This window comes from Budorcas taxicolor, chromosome 11, assembly GCF_023091745.1.
Source record: "Budorcas taxicolor isolate Tak-1 chromosome 11, Takin1.1, whole genome shotgun sequence".
Classification (NCBI taxonomy): Eukaryota; Metazoa; Chordata; class Mammalia; order Artiodactyla; family Bovidae; genus Budorcas; species Budorcas taxicolor.
The window spans coordinates 134420449-134441538 of NC_068920.1; the positions used below are offsets into that span (position 1 = coordinate 134420449).

General features: G+C 43.6%; 3 protein-coding genes across 3 annotated transcripts in view; 2 read left to right on the plus strand and 1 right to left on the minus strand.

The window, feature by feature from the left end:
* Positions 1 to 10037, minus strand: part of FAM228B (family with sequence similarity 228 member B) — a 31530-nt gene extending 21493 nt beyond the window's left edge. Inside the window, exons 1-2 of the mRNA XM_052649118.1 lie at positions 9977 to 10037; positions 4266 to 4393 (exon numbers count right to left, since the gene is read on the minus strand). Of these exons, the coding sequence (XP_052505078.1) occupies positions 4266 to 4393; positions 9977 to 10037 (189 nt within the window). The remainder of the gene's footprint in view (positions 1 to 4265; positions 4394 to 9976) is intronic.
* Positions 6511 to 8832, plus strand: PFN4 (profilin family member 4). The gene is made up of 4 exons (XM_052649119.1): positions 6511 to 6627; positions 6908 to 7045; positions 7841 to 7946; positions 8804 to 8832. The coding sequence occupies exons 1-4, from the start codon at positions 6511 to 6513 to the stop codon at positions 8830 to 8832; spliced, it is 390 nt and encodes a 129-aa protein (XP_052505079.1).
* Positions 10038 to 12123: 2086 nt separating the features above from the next.
* Positions 12124 to 20996, plus strand: TP53I3 (tumor protein p53 inducible protein 3). Its single transcript, XM_052648269.1, has 6 exons — positions 12124 to 12190; positions 14948 to 15090; positions 17199 to 17466; positions 18701 to 18913; positions 19838 to 20034; positions 20814 to 20996. Exons 1-6 carry the CDS (start codon positions 12124 to 12126, stop codon positions 20994 to 20996), a joined length of 1071 nt encoding a protein of 356 aa, XP_052504229.1.
* The last annotated feature ends 94 nt before the right edge of the window (positions 20997 to 21090 follow it).

Below are 21090 nucleotides of genomic sequence, written 5' to 3' on the forward strand. Positions count from 1 at the left end.
ACTCATTAGAAAAGACCCTGATACTGGGAAAGATTGAAGGCAGGAGGATAGTGGGACAACAGAGGATGAGATGGTTGGATGGCATTACCGAATCGATGGACGTGAGTTTGAGCAAGCTCTGGGAGTTGGTGATAGACAGGGAAGCCTGGAGTGCTGCAGTCCATGGGGTTGTAAAGAGTCAGAAACGACTGAGCGACTGAACTGAACTAAGTTTAGGAAACTAGAAGAAACAGCAGACATTTTGAGACAGTGAAGAGTTTTTAAAAGACCCCCTAAAAACTTTAAGGATGAAAACTACAATGTCTAAAATGAAAAATACACAGACCAGCTTAACAGTAGATTGCCTATTCCGAAAGAAAAGATAAGTAAACAAACTCATAAGAAAATAAGCTGTCCAAAATGAAACGCAGTAGGGAAAAGTCTGAAAAAAATTAGCAGGTAATCAGAGGGCTATGGGATAGATGAGACAGCTTTCAAGCAGGTGATTAAAAGTATAATTTTATTTCCCAAAAGGAGAGGGGTGGGATAGAAAAATATTTGAAGAGGGAATGGCTGAGCGTTTTCCAAATGTGTTGGGAACTATATGCCCACTGATACCAGAGGTTCAGTGAACTCTAAGTTCAGTTCAGTTGTTGCTCAGTCGTATCCGACTCTGTGACCCCATGAATCGCAGCACGCCAGGCCTCCCTGTTCATCACCATCTCCCGGAGTTCACTCAGATTCACGTCCATCGAGTCCGTGATGCCATCCAGCCATCTCATCCTTGGTTGTCCCCTTCTCCTCCTGCCCCCAATCCCTCCCAGCATCACAGTCTTTTCCAATGAGTCAACTCTTTGCATGAGGTGGCCAAAGTACTGGAGTTTCAGCTTTAGCATCATTCCTTCCAAAGAAATCCCAGGGTTGATCTCCTTCAGAATGGACTGGTTGGATCTCCTTGCAGTCCAAGGGACTCTCAAGAGTCTTCTCCAACACCACAGTTCAAAAGCATCAATTCTTCGGTGCTCAGCCTTCTTCACAGTCCAACTCTCACATCCATACATGACCACAGGAAAAACCATAGCCTTGACTAGACGGACCTTAGTCGGCAAAGTAGTCTCTGCTTTTGAATATGCTATCTAGGTTGGTCATAACTTTTCTTCCAAGGAGCAAGCGTCTTTTAATTTCATGGCTGCAGTCACCATCTGAAGTGATTTTGGAGCCCAAAAAAATAAAGCCCGACACGGTTTCCACTGTTTCCCCATCTATTTCCCATGAAGTGATGGGACCAGATGCCATGATCTTTGTTTTCTGAATGTTGAGCTTTAAGCCAACTTTTTCGCTCTCCTCTTTCACTTTCATCAAGAGGCTTTTTAGTTCCTCTTCACTTTCTGCCATTAGGGTGGTGTCATCTGCATATCTGAGGTTATTGATATTTCTTCCGACAATCTTGATTCCAGCTTGTGTTTCTTCCAGTCCAGCATTTCTCATGATGTACTCTGCATAGAAGTTAAATAAGCAGGGTGACAATATACAACCTTGATGTACTCCTTTTCCTATTTGGAACCAGTCTGTTGTTCCATGTCCAGTTCTAACTGTTGCTTCTTGACCTGCATACAGGTTTCTCAAGAGGCAGGTTAGATGGTCTGGTATTCCCATCTCTTTCAGAATTTTCCACAGTTGATTGTGATCCACACAGTCAAAGGCTTTGGCATAGTCAATAAAGCAGAAATAGATGTTTTTCTGGAACTCTCTTGCTTTTTCCATGATCCAGCGGATGTTGGCAATTTGATTTCTGGTTCCTCTGCCTTTTCTAAAACCAGCTTGAACATCAGGGATTTCACGGTTCACGTATTGCTGAAGCCTGGCTTGGAGAATTTTGAGCATTACTTTACTAGCATGTGAGATGAGTGCAACTGTGCGGTAGTTTGAGCATTCTTTTGCATTGCCTTTCTTTGGAATTGGAATGAAAACTGACCTTTTCGGGTCCTGTGGCCACTGCTGCATTTTCCAAATTTGCTGGCATATTGAGTGCAGCACTTTCACAGCATCATCTTTCAGGATTTGAAAGAGCTCAACTGGAATTCCATCACCTCCACTAGCTTTGTTCGTAGTGATGCTTTCTAAGGCCCACTTGACTTCACATTCCAAGATGTCTGGCTCTAGATTAGTGATCACATCATCATGATTATCTGGGTCGTCTAAACAATAGAGAAATTGGAACCTTCATATGTTGCTGATGAGAATGTAAAATAGTACAATTACTGTGGGAAGCAGGCAATTCCTCAAAAAGTTAAACACAGAATTACTGTATGACCTAAGCAATTCCATTCCTAGGTTACACTTCCCAAGACAATTGAAAACATATGTTCACACAAAAACTTGTATACAAATGTTCATAGCAGCATTATTCATAATAGTCAAAAAGTAGAAAAAAATCTGAATGCCCATCGACTGGTGGCATCCATATATTGGAATATCATCTTTCCATAAAAAGGAAAGAAGTAGTGATACATGCTACAACATGGATGAACCTTGAAAACAGTATGGTAAGTGAAAGTAGCCACACAAAGGACAACATACTATAGGATTTCATTTGTATACAATGTCCAAAATAGATAAATCTGAGAGAAAGCAGATTAGCAGTTGCCAGAGAACACGGGAGAAGGGAATGGACAGTGACTGCTAAAGGGTATGACTTTCCTTTTTGGGGTGATGAAAATGTTCTGTAATTAGATAGTGATAATGGTTATACAGTCTTGTGGATATGCCAAAAACTCCTGAGGTGTACACTTTAAGGTAGTGAATCTTATGGTATGTGAATTCTATCTCAATAATAAAAACAGTAAGATAAGAGAGCTCAATTTAAAAATGCACGAAATAACTGAACAGACACTTCATCAATAAATATATACATACATGGCAAGTTAGACATGAAAAGAAAAGATGCTCAATATCATTAATTATTAGGGAAATTCAAATTAAAAACACAATGAATTGCCACTCTACATCTTTTTTAGAATGTCTCAAATTAAAGACTACACACACACACACACACAAAGACTGTAACCAAATGCTGGCTAGGATGTAAAACACTGGAACTCCCATACACTGCTAGTGGAAATATAAAATAACTTTGGAAGACAGTTTGGCAGTTTCATAAAATGTTAAATTTCATTTACCATATGACCTAGGCATTCCACAATTAGATATTTACCCAACAGTAATGAAAACATATGTCCCTACAAAGACAGTATGTGAATGTTTCTAACAGCTTTACTTGTAATAGCCAAAAACTGTTAATCTAAATATGCAACAATAGGATGTACAAACTAGGGTATATAGCATTCAGTAGTAACAAAAAAGAATGAAGTCTTGATACATGAAACAACATGGAATCACAAATTATACTGAGTGAAAGAAGCCATACAAAAATAATACATACCGTAAGATTACATTTGTACAAAAAATTTTAATACAAAATAAACTATAGTGATAGAAAGTGGAAAGGGAGGCACTTAAAAAGGGACACAGTGAAGACACTTCGGGAGTATTGAATATGTTTGCTGTCTCAATTGTGGTGATGGTTTCATGCATGAATCAGTTTAGTCAGTTCAGTTCGGTCGCTCAGTCGTGTCCGACTCTTTGTGACCCCACGAATCGCAGCACGCCAGGCCTCCCTGTCCATCACCAACTCCCGGAGTTCACTCAAACTCACGTCCATCAAGTCGGCGATGCCATCCAGCCATCTCATCCTCTGTCGTCCCCTTCTCCTCCTGCCCCCAATCCCTCCCAGCATCAGAGCCTTTTCCAATGAGTCAACTCTTCGAATGAGGTGGCCAAAGTACTGGAGTTTCAGCTTTAGCATCATTCCTTCCAAAGAACACCCAGGACTGATCTCCTTTAGAATGGACTGAATACATAGCTCAAATCTTACCAAACTGTATTCTTTAAATATATGCAATTCATTATATATCAAGTATACCTTAATAAAGCTGTGTAGAAAAAAAAATAATCTAAAAAAAAACCCCACAACATATGTAAATTTGGGTGATGTAGCTAAAGTAATGCTTCAGGAGAAATGTAACTTTATTAAAAAGGTATGTAAGAAGTGACATTATTCCACCTTAAGAAATTGGAAAATGAAGAGCAAAGAAAATAGTTAATAGAAACAACAGGATAATAAAGAGCAGAATGAAACAGAAAACAGAAAAATAATATATTTAGCACAAGCCACTTTTCAATGCAACTACCCAAGTATAAACTTTAAAATGCCATTACTATGATACCTCCATAAAAGAAAGTGGTTGTGGCTCCAGCCATTCTCTTGAGCTCTTGAGCTTGGGAAGCTTGTCAGTTACCAGATCATTCTCATAACTTTTCATTGTGGTCCCAAATAACAGATTCCCTAGAAAAACTAAAAAATTAGCTTCCTTAGTAACGAGCATTCACGTGTATTTTCTCTTTAATATTTGTGACCATAGATGGACATGAAACGGATTCTGAACATTAGACATCATGTTTTTCCTAAAGTGAGAGGGGACATTTGTATTCACAGGTCTTTTAAAAGCTAGCCAGAAAAAAAAAAAAGCTAGCCAGAGAAGATTACTCCAATTGCAGTTCCCTTTTTTTCAGTCTGTCCACAAGCTTTTGCTGATGTCTTCCGAGCCTGCCTCCTTTAAGCAGAGGAGCTCCTTTTGGACCGACCAGCAGAGCCCCCTGAGAAGCCAGGCTTCCCGTAACATTGCCCAACCCAGCCGGTGCAGCAATTCTCAGCCTGGCCTCAAGGAGGCGCGTGTGCAGCTTTCCGAAACTGCAGCTTTCGGAACCGGAAAGCTGCAGCTTTCTGGCTTCTGAAGCACACACAGGATGGGCCTCTTAGAGAGGGAAGGAAGGGCTTTTGAACAAAATTTGCTGGTCTTCAAGATCTAAGAGGCCCAAGCTCCTCCCCTCCCGTACCTCCGCGCCCGCCGGTGCCTGAGAAGCTGTCATAAAGCCTGTGTCCCTGGTAGAACCTACATCACGCACGACCCCGCTCCTTCACCCCTACCCGGTGAGCAAGGTGCGAGCGGCCTCCGCCGCGGAAAAGTTGAATGGCCGCGACTGGTACCTCAGCTCCCTTCAAAACTGGCAGAGCCTTCGGCTCCTCTGGATCACACGAGAGCCAGACCCGACAGCCTACAGTGCCAGAGCGGTCGGCTGAGGCGGGAGAGCCCGCCGCACCTGCGGCCCAATGAGGTAGAGGCCGTCGCCTTGGTAGATGAGAAGGTTCCGCGTCCAGGGATTCGATAGGAACCGCCCCTCCCCGGCCCCGCCCCACGACCCCTCCGACGCGGCGACCCCTGCGTCCCTGAGTAGCGCGCAAGTGAGCTCTCGCGGCCGTGTCAGGGTGTGAGGGAACCTGTTAAGCAGCAGCGCCCGGGCCCGCGGGTAGATCCTGGTTTGCGGGCGGAGCTAGACCGCTTCTCGGTGATGGGCAGCTCCCACAGCCAGTAGCTGGGCTAGTCGCCCTCTCGCCCCGCCTTCCCCTGCGTCCGTTGACGGCCGTATGCGCCTTAAGCCAGGCCTCGGTGGAGCGCTAGGCTCCTTTCAGAGAGGCTGCTGACTTCAGTGGGTTTGCCCGCGCCGCGCTTCCCCAAACCCTCAGTGCCTCCTGTGCGTCTCCCCCCACCGCCCGAGACAACCAGACCGGATTTAAACCCCCTCCCTCAGTCAGGGAACTGTGGAGGGCCAAATCACGACGATGGGAGTGGCGGGCTAGGGACGCCTGCCCTTAGGATCTCTTGGAAGGACGAGTGTTTGTAGAACTTGTCCCCTGTGAGCACCATCCAAGACTTGAAAACTTGTAAGAAAAATGTCGCTCTAGGTTTTATAAGGTGTTTCTGTGTGCTGTGCTTGGCCGCCCAGTCGTGTCCGACTCTTCGCGGCCCCATGGACTGTAGCCCGCCAGGCTCCTCTGTCCATGGGGGTTCTCCAGGCAAGAAAACCGGAGTGGGTTGCCATGCCCTCCTCCAGGGGATCTTCCCAACCCAGGGATCGAACCCAGGTCTCCCCCATTGCAGGTGGACTCTTTACGTCTGAGCCACCAGGTGTTTTTAGCCCCTGAGGTATTAATCAGTGTCCATAGTTGGTACTGATGCTAGTCAGAGGTAAAGGAACGTGAGGACTCAACTACTGCCATATCTCATTTACTCTTGTTTACTTCAGTAGTTCTCCATTTACTCAGGTTTCCTGTTTGTTTTAATCCTAGGTGATTCTGATACAAACCGTTGACATAGAAAAAATTAGGAGTTGTGAATTTCCAAACTCAAACCCCTCTGTGTGAACTGGTTTTCTGTGATTCTGTTTTCCTCTTCTGAATATTGGTGGGCACCGGATGGTGGACCACCATTTTCACTCTGCATCTTTTCAGTTAAAGCTGTTGACATTAAAGCTGTTCTGAATGTCTTGGGGACATCTTTTAAAAGACTTTTAAAAGCTAGCTAGAGCAGATGATTTCAACTGCAATTCTCTTTTTTTCAGAACTGAGGGAGCATGAGCCATTTGCAGAACTTACTGTTAGATACACTCCTGGGAACAAAGCATGTGGACAGTGCAGCCCTCATCAAACTCCAGGAGCGGAGCCTATGTGTAGCATCACCAGGATTTAGTGTAAGAAAAAACCAAGTTTGGCATAAGAGTTTCAGTCTTTTTCTGTAAAAAGCCCATAGATAATACATAAAGGAAAGGGGGTGATAACATTCCGGTAAAACTATGAACACTGAAATCTGAATTTCATATATTTTTACATATTGCAAAATATTTTTTTTCAACTTTTTCAACATGTAAAAATCATCATTAGCTCACAGGCCTGTGTAAGAAAACTGGTAGTGGGTCAAATTTGGCCAGTTCCCCATCGTTTGCCGATTTCTAGTCTGTTTAACCTCTGCAGGTAATGCCCAGTGATGTCCGAACACTTGTAAATGGGTTTGCCAAAAACCCTTTGAAAACCAGAAGAGAAGGACTGTATTTCAAGGAGAAGGACTACAAATGTGTCCGGGCAGATGACTATTCTCTTTATGCCAAGAATGTGAGTGTTCAAGATGTGAAGACAACTGGTAAAAACTTTTGAGTTTGACTCCAAGTTTTCTATGCCTCTCCTGATCCTATCTTTAAAACAGACTAAGCCTGTTACCGCAGTGGCAGTATAGATAGCCAGCAGTCTAGTGCCATGAAGGCATATGTTAAAGAAAGTACTAACAGAGCCTGGTTTTAGGAAACATTCATTCTGGATTTTGTCAACTGAACCTTGCCTGAACTGTCTCTCTCCACTGCAATTCATCTCTCATACTCGATATTATCCTTCTTTTAAAAAAGTGGTATTACTCTTGTGCTTAAAACAACTGTTGGTTCGCTGTTGCCTATAACAATTAAGGGGATGATAGTCGTATTTCTGGTTGCCCTGTATTATGGCTTAGGCACACTTCGCCCACATTATACACTAAGTAACCTCATTTACAGATGAGGAAACTGAGGCTTAAGAAGGTTCAATAACTCTTCCACAGTCACAGCAGAAAATGGAGGTGCTGGGATTCAAGCCCAGTGATCTAATTCCAAACTATATTTCCTTTCCATGACATCTATTGTTCTCATCAGGACAGGGAAATACTACAGTCAATTTGGGAGCTTTTTTAGAATACACATGCTGTTATTACAATAGTCTGAAACTTTTTAAGGAAACACAACTAAATTAGTGAAAAAAGTAAGATTATCCAAAAACAAACATGAATATGAAAGTCAGGAAAAGGTGAAAAGTCTGGCTGGAGGGTAACTGCTTGTCCTGTTGTTAAAACCAAGAGAAAAGCATTGTTTTATTTTTATCCAGGAAAACACTGGTGTGATTGTTGTGAAGACCCATCTGTATCTTCTGGTGACAACTTACTCTGAAGGCATGTATCCTAGTGTCTGTGTGGAAGCCACAGAGAAGTTGGGTAAGTTTGTTCCCAATGCCTGTCTTTCTTTGCTGTGGTAGTAGTCTTCTGACTGCAAGTAATGCAGTCAAACCAGCTGAGTCACAGGAAAAATGGGCTCCAGGGACTGGAACACTGAATCCTTCTCTAGTCTTTCCTCCTAAGAGCGTCAGCTTTGTTATATCCCATTGCAAACTGCCTCCTTTCCTCATGGTATCATGGTCAAGCCTTGCATCCTCTTCTTTTAGAACCCTGATCTGACAAGTCTCAAATTGTATTGTTTACCCTTATATCAGTCAGCTGGGGATACGAGGTAGGGAGGGCAAGGTAAAAAAAGCAGAGATGTAGCTGCTGGGGGCCATCCTCTATAAAAGGGCCTTCTATAGAAAAACAAATCACCGTGTGCCAGGCAGCTGGCTTCCTGGTATCTAGTGGATTCCCCTTCCATGTCTACGTTTTCGAATAAAGATCTAATGTAGAACTGGGAAATTATAGCTATGAGATATATCTATGAGAGTTTTAATTGTATTTTTAATTACTTGTATTTTTCTCTATCAAAAATTGTGCATAATTATAGAAATTTGGGGAAATAAAATTTTTATTATGGAAGATTCTAGGAACATATAATAAGACAACAGATGTCTCCCCAAACAGACAATGAACTCCTTGACGTCAGGGACTGGGTCTTAACTATCCAGTCATCCTTGTATCTCCCAGTACTTAACACAATGCCTAGTATATGGTAGTCACTCACAAATTTTTATGGAATAAATGAATGAATCATATTGTTATTATTGTGAATGAATCATGTTGTTATTATTTACTGTTCTTCAGTAAATAATATGGTCAAATAGTAACCATATTCTGTTTTCTTTCAGGAGACTATCTAAGAAGAAAAGGGAATTAAGTCATCAGAGGACTATGAAAGATGGCTTTTATGATTTTAGAAGAAAATTATAGGTCCTAAGGAAATAAATGCCTTATTTTGTGATTTAGGCAGAAGATACTGAAAAGGAAGAATGAATTAAGGAAGGAATTTTTCTTATTTCAAGAGGTTCTCTTTTTCAGTTGGAATTATTTAATCCACTTTTATCTTTTTTCTTTAGTGTTGTTCATTGGCATGAATGTGATGCACTGACAGTTTCACAGAGCATATCTGTTGGAAAACTCCTCTGTGAGTCTCTTGTATTCCCACAAATATTGTTGGATATGCCAAGAATGCAAGAATGATTGAACTTAATCTCCAGTCGCCCTCCCCTCTCCAGAGATCAGCAGTTGAGGGACCAGGGACAAAGGCTAAAAATATTTATTATATCACTTCTGGTCTTAATGGCAAGGTTGTACCAGGTAAAAAGATGGCTATATCTTGCTATCTTAGCCAGATTAAGTATTAAACATTCAGTTCATCTCAATCATCCCATCTTGTCCAGAATCTTTGCTCACCATCTGGCTTTCCATGTAGCTCTATCTATAGATGTTGGGGTCAGACCTCATGCCAATGATTTCTCCTTTTAAATTAGAACACTGACATCTGAGTTTTATAACTTAGTTATGTGGACTGTACACCCACTCTCCACATGCTGACAAACTGAGGTTTTGAGCCCGAAAGGCAGGTCTGATCTTGGATCACAGTGATCTCTAAAGTACTGAAGCTATCATGAAGCCTCTTGGCTGCTCACATTTCCCAGACACACACACTGCACTGCTGAGTGCCAAGTGGAAGGCTTTTTCATAAACTTCATCAAAGCAAATGCCTCACTGTCTAGAGTCCTCCTATGCAGCATGGTCTAGTTGCTTCCTACAATTCTTACCACAAAGTTCTGGTCAGGCTCAGCTACTCAGACCCACCAAAGGGACCCTTTGATGGCAGCTCCCTGTGAAGGTGCCTAGGGAGCAGGTGATGTTCTGAAACAGGGGTCTCTGAACAAGGAAAATTTTTGTCCTGATAGTTCACAAAGACTTGAAATGGCACATACAAGCATGAATGTACTCAAGGGATTAATTTTTTTCCCCAGGTCCCCAACTTCCATATGTACTTTCCTAAAATTTACCTGTTGTGATTGAGCAGTAATGCCAGTTCTCCCAGTATGCAGAAGAAAGGCCTACTCTCATCCAGCCCCAGTCCTATTGTAATACTTGGCCTGGAGTGTAAGAACTGCAAGGTACCAAAGGAAAGGAAAATTCTCAATTATTTTTAAATGTAATGAGCTCTTTCATCCTGTATTGTAAAAAATACATCATATGTGAAGAAGAGTCCCATGAGAATAAATCAAAAAGCGTATCATTGAGAAATAGTGAAAATCTTTGTATCATAATTCATCCAGGAGAGAAAGACTCATTCACGTTTCAAAAGAGAGAAGCAAGACAGTTATCATAAGGACATGAAATAACATGATTACTTGAAAAATGAGAAACCTTTTCTGATAGAAATATGAGTTGGCTGATTAGTTTAACAATGGTGGCTGGCTTTGCCAAAAAGAATGTCACAGATGTTGTTGATAAATGGGTTAAGTTTACAATGCCAAGATGTCAATTAAAATATATATATTTTTAGCTTATACTGGAGTATAGTTGATTTACAATGTTCCATTAGTTTCTGCTGTACATCAAAGTAAATCAGTTACACATATACATATAGCCACTCTTTTTTAGATTCTACTCCCAGATCATTACAGAGTATCGAGTAGAGTTCCCTGTGCTATACAGTAGATTCTTGCTAGTTTTCTGTTTTATATATAGTACTGTGTATATGTCAACCCCAATCTACCAAATCATCCCTCCCCCCCAAATACAAACATATTTAGAAGGATCTGGTCCAAACAATTGTCTTAGTAAAAAAGTGTATTGGAATTAACACTTTTACTTTCCACATCCTCCTGAATATATCAGTTTAAACAAGGGGCCTCTAAGAAATAGAAGCAGAAATATTAATAATCATTTGACAAATCTTTGCTAAGCTTTGTTGGCAATAATCCCAGAAGCTGAGAACGACACATATGACTGGGTAACTAATCCCTTACAGGTTGAATGGTTTCCAAATCTTTGCTTTCAACAAAATTGAAGGAAGACTTAATTAAGTTGCCAGCTAATACATCACTGAAAATAATTTTTGATGACAAATCCTTATATGGTTTTTATCATGTAACTCAGAGGTATTCAAATAATTGGCTGAATCCTATAAATTTCTTTCCCTTCTAATTTATGCAAATTAGATTTCTCAGAGCTTGTCCATAAAAATGAAAAAGATGAATGCTGAAACCAGTCTCATTCAAGCAATAATTAATATTCATCCACAGATGACATAATTATTTGGAAAAATTCAACCCCACCAATGGTCCAATAAAAGTTTTATATTCAATAATTATTAATATTTAAAATAATACTTTTACTTTGGCCATGCCATGCAGCCTGTGGGATTTTATTTCCCTGACCAGGTATAGAACCTGGGACCTAAGCAGTGAGAGCAGAGAGTCCTAACCACTGGACTGAAAGGGACTTCCCCTAAAATAATACTTTACATAACATAAAAGTAATTCAAAATAATGTTTTGATCAGCTATGAACTAATAATATTGTAATGATAAGTAAATCCAGAGGAAATTTAACACTTTATAGCCCTACAATCACAGAAAACTTTAAACTGTCAGGTTACATATATTTTGTTGCAGATAAGAATGATCAATAAAGCATAAAATATAGGATATAATTTTTATGCAGAATGAAAATATAAGTATCGGGAAAAAATGAAATTTTAAAACTTCCAACTGTTAAAGAACTTGTTTGGGTACTTTTTAGTGGATGATTATAGTATCAAATTGCTCTAAAACCCAACTCCACTTGATACATTTAAAAGCCTGATATGAGTTTTAAATGTCAGTATTTATGACCAAAAATCATATCTTTTGTACTACCTTAAATGTAAGATGAAAGATTTTAGATATCAACTTTAAAATATGAGGAACGCAGCTTTTAAAAATGCTTTTTGTCAAAAAGAAAAAAAGGAAAATGCTTTTTGTCTATTGATGAAGACCACTGCCTAGAGTAAGAACTATCTTGGGCCCTGAGTCATACAGATGGGTCCTCAGGAAGATGGCAGAGGCAGGTAACCAAATAGGCAGCCCCACCAAGCTGACTCCAAGCTCTTTCCTTTCCTAGAGCCTTCCTCAGTCTTTGCCCTCCAACCTCAAGGTGGAGTGCACATGGAGAGAGGGGAGGAAGAGCCCAGACAAAGTCAGGCAGGCACAGAAGTTGGCATGGTATCCAGAGGTGAACTGCCCCAGCTCCTCTAGGCAAGGACCAGTTGTCATCACTGAGCTGCTGGGCTGCCCAAGCTTGGGCTTGGTTACCACAGAAGCTGCTGGTTTACACAGAACCCTTCAGAGGACATCTGGGAGAGATTATGCCCTCAACCCCATTTAACTTTCAGGATAAGCAGCAGCAGCTGTACCCTCACATCAGCTGGGTTTCTGGGACACATGCTTCCACCTCATTCCTAACACAGATCTTGCTTGTTCTGCTAAAACATGAACCTGTGGGGAATCCCTCTAAGGCCAGAGATGTGGACTGTGGAATACTGCCACAGCAACCAGTCATCTAAAATTTACCACCCAATTCCACAACTTATATTTTGACAAAAAAGGGCTGGAGCAGAGATGTTTCAAGGAAATCACGTTTTTGTGGTTTCCAGCAGAGCTCTCTATTGACCCTTTGGGAGGTTAGTGTCCTCAGAGATGGACAATTACATATTTTCATAAGGCCTGGTGCTCTGTGTGGCTTGTGGGATCTTAGTTCCCCTATCAGGGGTGGAATCCATGCCATCAGTGATGGAAGCTTTGAGTCCTAACCACTGGACCACCAGGGAAGTCCCTTGGGTCTTACTCTTTAATTATCAGGGAGTCAGCAGTATACAACCCACTCCAGTGTTCTTGCCTGGAGAATCCCAGGGATGGAGGAGCCTGGTGGGCTGTCATCTCTGGGGTCGCTAGAGTCAGACACTACTGAAGCGACTCAGCAGAAGCAGCAGCAGTGTAAGTTCCTCCCCTCCTTGGGACATGGTCCCTCTGAGACACTAGAGCCTACCCCCCAAAAAAGTAGCAAAAAATACCCACCACAAAGTTTCCAGAAAAGGCCTCCTTTGGCCTTTTGGACCTTCCCTCTGAATACACTGTTGGGCTTCTTCTGTCCCTTTTCTTGCAATAGTGGTTTTGACACAGATGACAAGAGGAGGGACAGTGGCTGACAGGCGTTTCTGGAAAACAGGCCTTATAAAAAATAGGTAATTTGGGTAGCCTTCTGGCAAGAATGCTCAGGAGAGGGATGTAAGTAAAGAGAAAGGGAATTTGTAATTGATGGGACAGATGGTTGCCCCAGGCAGTCTTTCCTTCTACTCGAGAGCCTTGGGCAGGACCACGAGATAGAGTTTGATTCCTGGCTCTGACATTCATCAGCTATGTGCCCCTTGAAACCCAATTAATCTTTCTGTTGATACATCTTAATTCCTTTTTAGTGAAGTGTCATAAAACTCAAATAACAGAACACATGTGAAGAGGCAAATTATAAGGCACTGCAAAAAAAAAAAGTTACCTATCTTTTTATACAGGTGCACATACATGTATATTCTTCTAATCCAGTGGCTTGTAACCAGGAACAGGCGTTTTTTTGCTCCCCAGGGGATATCTGGCAATGTCAAGACATTTTTTATTGTCACAACTGGAGAAAGGTGCTGTTGGTATCTAGTGGGTCGAGACCAGGGGTGCTGCTAAACACCCCACACTGCACTGGGAAGTCTTTCAAAACAAAAAATTATTTAGTCCAAAATGTCAATTGTGGTAAGGTTGAGAAACCCTGATGTAATAGGCATTTATACGGCTTTTATTTAACCAGGCTAAATTGCCTCATTGGGCAGCACCTTCCAGGGGCCACTCCCTCATCCTCAGGAAAGACAGGAGAAACCACAGAAGTTTAAAGAATCCCAGGACTGCTTTTATCCTCTTTCCCCCCAGTGTTCCTCTTTTTTTCTCAGAAGCACCCTGCTTGCCCACCTTACTCCAGAGACCAAGGACAGAAAGAGAACCAGCCAAAAGCCTGACCAGGCTGGGAAATGGACCCGTTGCCCGCCAAGAGTTCCGGTTCTAGTTCCCTTAGAGAGGGAATGATTCTCAAAGTTGAGTGCTGTAACAGCATTTCGCGCTAAACCAAGGGAAGGACTAGATTCCAGAGGCTCAAAATTCACAAAAATCTGATTTGCTGCCACTAGCTTTGCATTTCGGAGAAGGCAATGGCACCCCACTCCAGTACTCTTGCCTAGAAAATCCCATGGACGGAGGAGCCTGGTAGGCTGCAGTCCATGGGGTCGCGAAGAGTGGGACACGACTAAGCGACTTCACTTTCACTTTTCACTTTCATGCATTGGAGAAGGAAATGGCAACCCACTCCAGTGTTCTTGCCTGGAGAGTCCCAGAGACGGGGGAGCCTGGTGGGCTGCCGTCTATGGGGTCGCACAGAGTCGGACACGACTGAAGTGACAGCAGCAGCAGCAGCAGCAGCAGCAGCTTTGCATTTTCAAGGGAGAGGACGAAGGGGAGGGTTGATTCTGGCCAACCCCACCCCCCTGCACTACCCAGAGTGCAGCCTTCCGCCTCCTAGGACCCGCCGGGCACTCAGGACCGCGCCCTGTCACCTGGAGCAGCAGCAACAGCAGCAGAGGGGCCGGGCCTGGAGCAAGTAAGGAGCTCACACAGGCTCTAGGGATCCGGACAGGTGGGAGATTCCAACTCAGAGGGAGTGAAAATTGCTTCAAGCTCTTCAGCGTTTTCCTGTTCCGCCCGCAGCCAGTCGGTGCGGCCGGCCTCCCTGCACCCCCATCCCAGCCTGAGCCTCCCGCGTGGGGTTGGCCTGGAGGCGGCAGGGGCCTCGCTGGAAGGAGAGCAGGGGCCGACGGCCAGACGGATTGAGGGAGGCTGCTGGCCGGCAGCGGGGCACTAGGCCCCTGAAAGAACTTTGCTGTACCCTGTGTGTCCTCAGAGACATTGATAGCTGTGCACTTTGACAAGCCGGGAGGACCAGAAAATCTTTACTTGAAGGAAGTGGCCAAGCCCAGCCCAGGCGAGGGTGAAGTCCTCCTGAAGGTGGCAGCCAGCGCCCTGAACAGGGCGGACTTACTCCAGGTACCCAGGGGTCTGGCAGCAGCTGGGACTGAGCAGGGCAACGCGGTCTTTAATAAACATTCACCAGACAGGTGAAGGAGACTTTAGGCACTGCCATTAACGCTCATCATGAGCTGCTTTGTCCGGTTCTGTAACTAGAACCATTTAGCCTCCCTTGTTTACACAAAATAAAGGGGATATGCACAGCAGAGGCCACCCTGTGTCACCCCATTGTCTGTCTGCTCAGGCTTCCAGATGTGTTGGTGGGGTGGGTGTTAGACCTCCCTGTATCTCCTTTGAAAGTGAAAAAGTGAAAGCGTCAGCTCAGTCTTGTCTGACTCTTTGCAACCCCATGGACTGTAGCCCACCGGACTCCTCTGTCCACAGGATTCTTCAAGCAAGAATACTGGAGTAGGTTGCCATTTCCTTCTCCAGGGGATCTTTCTGACCCGGGATTGGACTGAGAGGATGCAGGAAGGCCAGGGGTCTCCAAATGGAGGAAATAGGCTTCAGGTGTCAGACATTTTTTCTCTCTCTCTTAAGTGGCAGGAGGAAACAAACAAGTGTTAGATTTTTTTTTTCCCTTCTCTATACAAATTTAAAGAGGTTTCTCTTAAAATTCTGTGTTGCCATAATGAAACCTGGTTTCACCTGAACTTTTCTCAAACCTTGAGCTAACCAATGCATTTTTCTTATAGAAATGTTTGTCTTAAGCTATGTTAATGAACTATGCATTTACCCTAGACTCTGTCTTTCAAGTTGGTTCCACCTAAGACTCAGAACCAACTTGACAAATCTGCATGTTTTACTCATACATTGCTCTCCGAATCTATGTTAATGGAAACTATATATTTACTTGGAAACCTGTCTTTCTTCAAGATTCATGTCAATGGTTTTATGGCCCGGGATGACTCACCTGGTGCCAATGTTATTTCAAAAGGCATGCTGTGGGTGAGGGGCTTGGTGCTGAGTTTTGAGACATCTCCTTTCTATAATTAACACCTTGCTAGTAGCTATATAACATCCGGCTAAAGACTAGCAGGGGGGCACTCTTCTTGCCCCCTTCTGATTTCTCTATCTCTTCTATACTTTAATAAAACTTTATTACACAGAAGCTCTGAGTGATCAAGCCTCGTCACTGGCCCCGGACTGAATTCCTCTCTTCCAGAGGCCAAGAATCCTGGCGTCTTTTGTGGTTCAGCAACCTTTCAGAACCTAGGTCTCTTACATTGCAGGTGGATTCTTTACCGTCTGAGCCACTAGGGAAGCCCCGCCTCAAAGGTTGGCATCCTCACACCAGGAGTCAAACCTGGGCCGCCTGGGTGAAAATCAGGCATCCTGACTGCTCCCCAGGCAATCCTGTTCACCATTTGTACTCTACAGATAAAGAAACTGAGAGTCAGAGAGCTTCAGCAATGAGCCCAAAGCCACACACTACTAACCAGGGGAGCAGTGATTCAGATTGAGGTCTTTGTCTTAAGGATCCCAAGTCTGTCTTCTTTTCACTCTGAGGGTTCCAGAGCTGGGAGGGGGCAGTGCTCTTAAGAACTTTCTTCCGATTTCTTCTTGAAGCACTAAACTGGGCCACCTGCATTTTTTGAAGTGACTAAGAAATGTACACCAGAATCACAGGGGCACTTATTCAAAATAAATAGGGCAGGGATCCAGGCATGCATACTTTGAAAAAGCATCTCAAATTGTTCTGATGCACATTCCTAGCTCAGTCCTTCTGGTCTCAGGCCTCTGGCAATTGTGAGGCGTGAGTACAGAGCCTGGCACTTGATATATGAGATATATCATTAGGAAGCCCATGGTTTAGTTACTAGTCTTGCTATTAACTTGTTTTGCTACCCTGGTTCCCCTGACCAGGCCTCAGTTTATTTGTAAAAGAAGGGGTTTAGATGATACAAGGACTGAAGTGATATCACAAGTTAGACATCCACTGATTATGGGACCTAGTCTCTTATTTGTATGAAACAAATTACCTCCCCTCTCTTTTTTCTCGACTTAAAACCTAATTTTACCCTGAATTTTGTCTTAAAGGGGGAGGAGGGGAGCTATGGGAAGGCCAGGGATGCTGACACAGATTTCTGATCATGCTTACTACCTAGTGTGTCCTCTTTCTGCAGAGACAAGGCCAGCATGCCCCACCTCCAGGAGCCAGCAACATTTTGGGACTTGAGGCATCTGGACACGTGGCAGAGCTCAGAGCTGGCTGCCAGGGACCCTGGAGGGTTGGGGACCCAGCCATGGCTCTGCTGTCTGGCGGGGGCCAGGCTCAGTATGTCACTGTCCCTGCAGAGCTCCTCATGCCCGTCCCAGCAGGACTGACCATGTGTCAGGCTGCAGCCATCCCAGAGGCCTGGCTCACTGCCTTCCAGCTATTACGTCTCGTGGGTAAGGACCAGCCCACCCCATGCTCACTCCATACAGCATAGTTCAATTTATTCATTTATTCATAACTCAGCCACCTCAAAACCCAGCAGTCCTAAAAGGCAGCTTTGATCTGGCCACTGAACAATAGCCAACCCCAGCACCCCCTACTTCGTATCAGATCCTCATACTATGTAGCAATGGCTTGATATTGAGCCTGAAAATCATGGTTAGCAGATAGAAAACCTGGTAAGCACTGGATAGAAGGCCTGTGTGCATTTTCACACTGTAAGCCCAGTAGTAGTCCCTGCTTCTCAGTCTTGCTAAGCTCTGAGAGCCCTAGTGCAGCAGATGGAGCCATTCAACCAACTCTTTAATTTCTCCTCACTCCCACTGAGGCCAGCCAAGAGCTCATGTGAGGGTCTCTGCCTTTGGGGAAATCAGTGTAACTGGGAAGACAACCAGTGTTTGGAAGGGTGGCCCTGTCTCTAACTACAAACTACAACAGAAGCTTAAGGTGAGAAAGGTTGGTACGGGCGAAGGTCAGAGAAGGCTTTCTGGAATAGAAGGACTTGAAGGGTGGTAGAGCTGTGATGTGGAGAAGGTAATGGCAACCCACTCCAGTATCCTGCCTGGAAAATCCCATGGACAGAGGAGCCTGGCAGGCTGCAGTCCATGACGTCGCTAAGAGTCGGACATAACTGAGCGACTTCACTTTCACTTTTCACTTTCATGCATTGGAGAAGGAAATGGCAACCCACTCCAGTGATCTTGCCTGGAGAATCCCAGAGACGGGGGAGCCTGGTGGGCTGCCATCTATGGGGTCCTGTAGAGTCGGACACAACTGAAGCGACTTAGCAGCAGCAGCAGAGCTGTGATGGACAGAAGGTATACCAAGGTGGCCTAAGAGCATCAAGGTGAGATTGGCTGCTTCACTCTCAAGTGAAGGATGGGAACTTCCCTGGTGGTCCAGTGGCTATGACTCTGCTCTCCCAATGCAGGGGACCCAGGTTCAATCTGGTCAGGGAACCAGATCCCACATGCCACAAATAAGAATTTGCATATTGCATCGAAGATCAAAGATCCTGCATGCCACAATTCAGCCAAATAAATAAATAAAAATAATTTTTTAAAAAGACAGTAAGAGATTTCACATTTGGTGGTCCCAGGGCCAGGTGATCATGGTAGAATAAACCTATGTGGTAAAGGTATAGCAGCTGCAAAGTAAAGAAAATGGTTCCTATACTTTCTATCACAGGAAATGTTCGGGCTGGAGACTCTGTGCTAATCCATGCAGGAGCAAGCGGTGTGGGCACAGCTGCCATCCAACTTGCCCGGATGGCTGGGGCTACTCCTTTGGTCACAGCTGGTTCCCAGGAGAAACTTCAAAAAGCAGAAAAGCTCAGAGCAGCTGCTGGATTCAATTACAAAGAAGAGGATTTTTCTGAAGCAACACTGAAATTCACTAAAGGTAAACAAAGCTTCTGCAGTTCAGCAGGAGTTTCAGAGATAATTAAATAAAATTCTCACCAGCCACAAAGTTGCCTCTGGATCTAATTTCCCTCTGCTAAAAGCACACCACCTGCCCAGGCCAAATTTTAGTACTCTACAGTTTGACCACTGGAGACAGGCAGGCAGTATTTAGGACTAAGATGATTTTCATGGGCATTCTTGTAAGTGATATGATTCATATGCTTTTTATAAAGAGAATAATCACACAGAGTTCGCCTGCAATTACTCAGGACTTCTTTTTCCCAACCAGTCACTCTGTAGTGAAATTAAAAGGAGATAGAGGTAGAAACTAGTTTGGAGCTGGTCATAGTAGGCTTTTGTAGGTAGCTCCCTAAGTGGGTAAGCAGATGTGTATGCCTCTATATTCCAGAGCCAAATCTGTTTCTATTTGGCTCATCCCATTCTATTTTTTGACAAGAATCAAAAAGAGATTTAAAAAGAAAGCTAGCAAAGCCATGATTCAGAGAACCCTGTGCAGACACTTCATAACTTAGATATGGACTAGCCTGTACTATAGGCTGGGGTGGATCTCCCCTATTCCCCTGGGTGCCAGTGGGATCGATCTCCCCTGTTCCCCTGGGTGCCAGTGGGTCTCTACTTATGTGGAGGGAAAATACCAGATCATGGTGTTGTCCCATTTCCCTCTTGCTGTGGCAGGGATCATAAAATATGAACTATGTCACATATATATGATAGACTTCAGCTCTCTAAACTATTTACAACCATGGTTCTATAAGCAATGTTCTGAGTTCCAACCTATAGATTTACTGCTTGCACTTGTATATATTTATACCCATATTTCCACAAACATGCCATGTAATCTTCTTTTGCACCAATCTTTCTGATTTTGACTAACATCACAAATCTGTGTTTCATGTGAGAGGTGCTGGAGTCAACCTCATTCTAGACTGCATAGGCGGCTCCTACTGGGAGAAAAATGTCAACTGCCTGGCTCTTGATGGTCACTGGGTTCTCTATGGTCTGCTGGGAGGAGCTGTCATCAGTGGGCCTCTGTTTTCAAAGCTACTTTTTAAAAGGGGAAGTCTGATCACCAGTCTTCTAAGATCTAGGGACAAAAAGGTGAGTGATGGGTGAAAATAAAACATGTGATTTAACTATTATCCAGAAAAGTGTGATTCATTCACATAATCCTGAGAAAGGATCACATATTAAGTTGGAAAGCCTGTAAAAACCTGCCCCTCTGTGGATAAACTGGTAACCCAATTTCAAGAACTAATTAAAATCGGTTGATGAAGGCCTCAACATCTTGGAAAGAGGGTGGCTAATACTTAATATAGTATGTAAACTTCATATAAAATGAACAAAGCCTTGACTATATTAGGAAATATTTCTAATAGTACCAAGACTTTTGTTTGCAAAGGCAGAACTGTTCTCAGTGTGCTAAGAAAACCTCTTAGGTAAGTAAGGTTAGTAAGCTTCTACCTTTAAAAGATTATACATTCCTGAAATCGTGTGGCATTCCAGCAGGTGCCAGCTTTGGGAATGTTTCCTCACAGGGTTTCACACCTACTGGGGGATAACAGGGGTTAAGTATCTCTTTTGAATTGAGCCTATATAAGACCTCTCTATGGCTGCCTCCTGCTTGAAGTCTTTATTTAAAAAGAGTCCTTCAGCTTTCAGTGACACTAATATTTTCTCCAGGCTTGATCTTTACCTGGTACAGAACCAACCTTACAAATCTAGAGGCATGCACATACATGCTAGGAGTGAGGTGATTATTACATACCCTTGTGTGACTTCAGATATGTAAAAATTTCAGAGAAAGCAGAAACGCTAAGCAGGGTGGGGAGTGACAAAGAAAGGCCTCCGTCCAGACTGATGGTCTTCTTTTCCTTAAGTACAAGCAGATGCTGGTGAAGGCTTTCACAGAGCAAATTCTGCCCCACTTCTCCACGGAAGGCCCTCAACGTTTACTGCCGGTTCTGGACAGAGTCTACCCCGTGGCTGAAATTCAAGAAGCCCATGAGTACATGGAGACTAACAAGAACGTGGGCAAAATCGTCCTGGAGCTGCTCCAGTGAAGAAGTGGGTAGTACAAGACAAGGCTACCTCTCCAGTCTTCCGACAGCAAACTTGGAGAAAACTCTGTACACAGGCGACCGAGCGCCACTCCAG